This window comes from Schistocerca gregaria, chromosome 11 (genome assembly GCF_023897955.1).
Source record: "Schistocerca gregaria isolate iqSchGreg1 chromosome 11, iqSchGreg1.2, whole genome shotgun sequence".
Classification (NCBI taxonomy): Eukaryota; Metazoa; Arthropoda; class Insecta; order Orthoptera; family Acrididae; genus Schistocerca; species Schistocerca gregaria.
In genome coordinates, this window is record NC_064930.1 from 27,191,733 (window position 1) to 27,194,634 (window position 2,902).

The 2,902-nt window shown below is 41.4% G+C and overlaps 1 protein-coding gene across 1 annotated transcript; it reads left to right on the plus strand.

Annotated features, from left to right (window-relative positions):
* Positions 1 to 397: 397 nt before the first annotated feature.
* On the plus strand, positions 398 to 2,644 carry LOC126295500 (uncharacterized). Its single transcript, XM_049988077.1, has 3 exons — positions 398 to 2,009; positions 2,158 to 2,254; positions 2,433 to 2,644. The coding sequence occupies exon 1, from the start codon at positions 432 to 434 to the stop codon at positions 1,689 to 1,691; it is 1,260 nt and encodes a 419-aa protein (XP_049844034.1). The 5' UTR covers positions 398 to 431; the 3' UTR covers positions 1,692 to 2,009; positions 2,158 to 2,254; positions 2,433 to 2,644.
* Positions 2,645 to 2,902: the final 258 nt, after the last annotated feature.

Consider the following 2,902-nt stretch of genomic DNA (forward strand, 5'->3'; position numbering starts at 1 on the left):
AATTAAATAACACCACTCAACAGCTCAGCCAGCGATTTGAGACATTGTCCGACTGAGTCACTAAACAGGAAGAAACTTTGGTTTCATTCTCACATGAAACAAAAAACAATATCACACGATGTGAGAATCAGTTAACTCAAATAGTTCATGTGCAGCAGGAAGTGAACACCCGTGTGCAAGAGTTAGCTCCGGTCCACACTTCAGCTAGCTCCACCCGAGGAAAGCTGACTGAAGAAGTGGGACATATTACCCAACAGCACACAAAGGTAGTTCTTGAACAAACCCACCTCAAAGAAAAGATAGCAAAATTAGAAGACCGAGCCGATCTCGCGTCACTAAACAACGACACCAACATGGCCGAGAGAATTGTACATGAATGTAAATTGTGGGACGACTATCTGGACAAAAAACTTGAAACAATTACACAAGACATGCTTTCAAGAACAAAGACACATGTTAAAAACGAGACAAAACACATAGAAGACGAAGTGACAAAATTACGAGACAATGTTGTGCCGTGTTTGGCGATTGATGCAAACGTATTGTCAGGGAACGACAAAACAGCTAAAACCATGGCTAATGACACAGACAGAACACCTATTGTGGAATCACCTATTTCAAATCAAAATTACAATGTGCCTCTTTCTTTTCCACCACATGAGCAATATTACAGTACAACACCTAGAGTACCAAATGACATAAACCACATCAATACAGTTATGCCAACCGGCATGGCCAATGACATGTTTGTAAGGCATTGGTATTTCCAGACATTTTCCAGTGAGGACAAGCACAAAGTCCATCCTACTGTGTTTATCAGATCATTTGATGGTGTTTTTCCACGTAGTTGGTCAGAAGTCGATAAAATCAGACACGGCACCAATCTCATGAGAGGACGAGCAGCTAAGTGGGGTGCCGCTATGAAACGGCGATGCCTTACGTTTGAACAGTTCAAACAAGCCTTCTTGGACGAATTCTGGTCCGAGAATGAGCAACAAAGTCTAAGGAGAGAAGGGTGCAATCCCGAGACCTATGACCCTAAAAAAGAGACATTAAGACAATACTTTGAGAGGTACCTAGACAAGACACTGTACTGGTCCAAACCAGCCGACTTGCCAGCGATAATTGACACTTTAAAGAGCCACTTACACTTTCCATACCGAGGCAAATTAATAGGAGTAGCGGACAATGACGTTAAGACTTTCTTAAACTTCTTAGATCAAATGGACGTAGTTTACAGAGGCGATTCACGCCACTCAGATTTGGCGCATATTAGAAACCAAAATCAGCACCCACCCCAAAGGAACCATAGTGACGGTGGTTGGTGGAACCATCCGTCCGCGCCGCGACACAATACGATGCCTGCGCGCGAAACATATTCAAATGGAAACGTGTATGACGGTAGGAACAACCGCAGAAATTCGTGGAATAATAACAACAACAATAATTATCACCCATATCAAAATGGTAACTACAAGCAAAATGAAAACTACAGACAGTACAACAACTGCAATAGAAGACGTGAGACTAACCGGTACAACCCGGGCTACTTTGACACGAACATGCCATGTAACAGACATAATTACCACCAAAACAATAACACACAAAATTCACACATGACAAATCATAAGCCTTCACGAAATTCGCCGCCATTTCCCCAGTGCACTCATGCACTCCCTGCCACGAAGTAGCAATAACAATTGCGGTGCGCCATCAGCTGACGCGTGAGCGCCAACCGGCCGGAATGTAAACATTGTGGAGCTGGTCAATGAACCCGGTAGTGATGGGTTAAACTACGATTTTCCTATATCAGTTATTTCCGTGAATGCTACTTTTCAGTATCTGCTATTCTTAACTGTGATTTGTCGCAGTTAAGGAACGTAGGTCGCGTATCCCTCCGCCACTGCTATTTCTGCTACTTCCGCGACTGTGACTTCTGCGACTTACCACCGTATGAAAAAGTTACATCTGCCCACACAGAAAATTGCATCTCAACAAACCTGTCGTTGGTAAGTGAGTTTTACGTTTGTTCTTCCGTTGGCTTTAATTACGTATTAAAGAAACAACTGCAAAATATTATTAATATGTAAGTAGCCATACAGTAGCGTAATAGTTCGTGTTTAGAAAACGAATTCTAACATATTGTTATGTTCACAGGTACCCGAACTACATATCTGTCACTCACTAAATTGATAACTCCACAGATCTAGAGAAATTACCACTGCATCTTTAGACCGTTTTCGTCAGCCGAGAGGTTAGTTTCTAAGTGTTTCGATGGACTTAATTACTTCAGTGAGATCGTACTTGCAAATGTGAAATATACCCCATTGAGTGGCTTTCATTACAGCAAATATTAGCAATCTGCTCTGTCAATTATATTGCTTGTAATTAGTGACAGCAAAAATTGTTTAATAATCCTTGTGATTTTGCAGACACAGTTCTGACACTTGATTACTGGTTGCTGTACGTATCTATCCACATCAAGGCTGTTGAAAGAGACTCGTGAAGATTCAAGACAGCTCTTAGAGGATTTGCAGTTTAAAAGTGACATAATTGTGAAATAAGTGTGCAGATGATTGATTAAACTGTGTTTTATTGAAGGTGTTATGCGATTTTAAAGGAATAATAAATGTTAAATACAGTGAGTGAATAATGAAAATCTCATTTTCCACATGCTTAAGCCTTCCTATACCCGTAATTTTCCGCCACTTATTTACTGGTAAACACTAGTTGGAGAGTGACTTGCCGCCCCCCCCCCCCCCCCCCCTTCTCCACAATCTTGGTGTGACACTGACCTGTAACATATCACGAAGTCTACAATATGCATTTTGAGGCTGTTGATATGAAAGTGGGAAGTACAGATCTTCCAGTTAAATCAGGATTAGCTTAAGTGCATTACTTG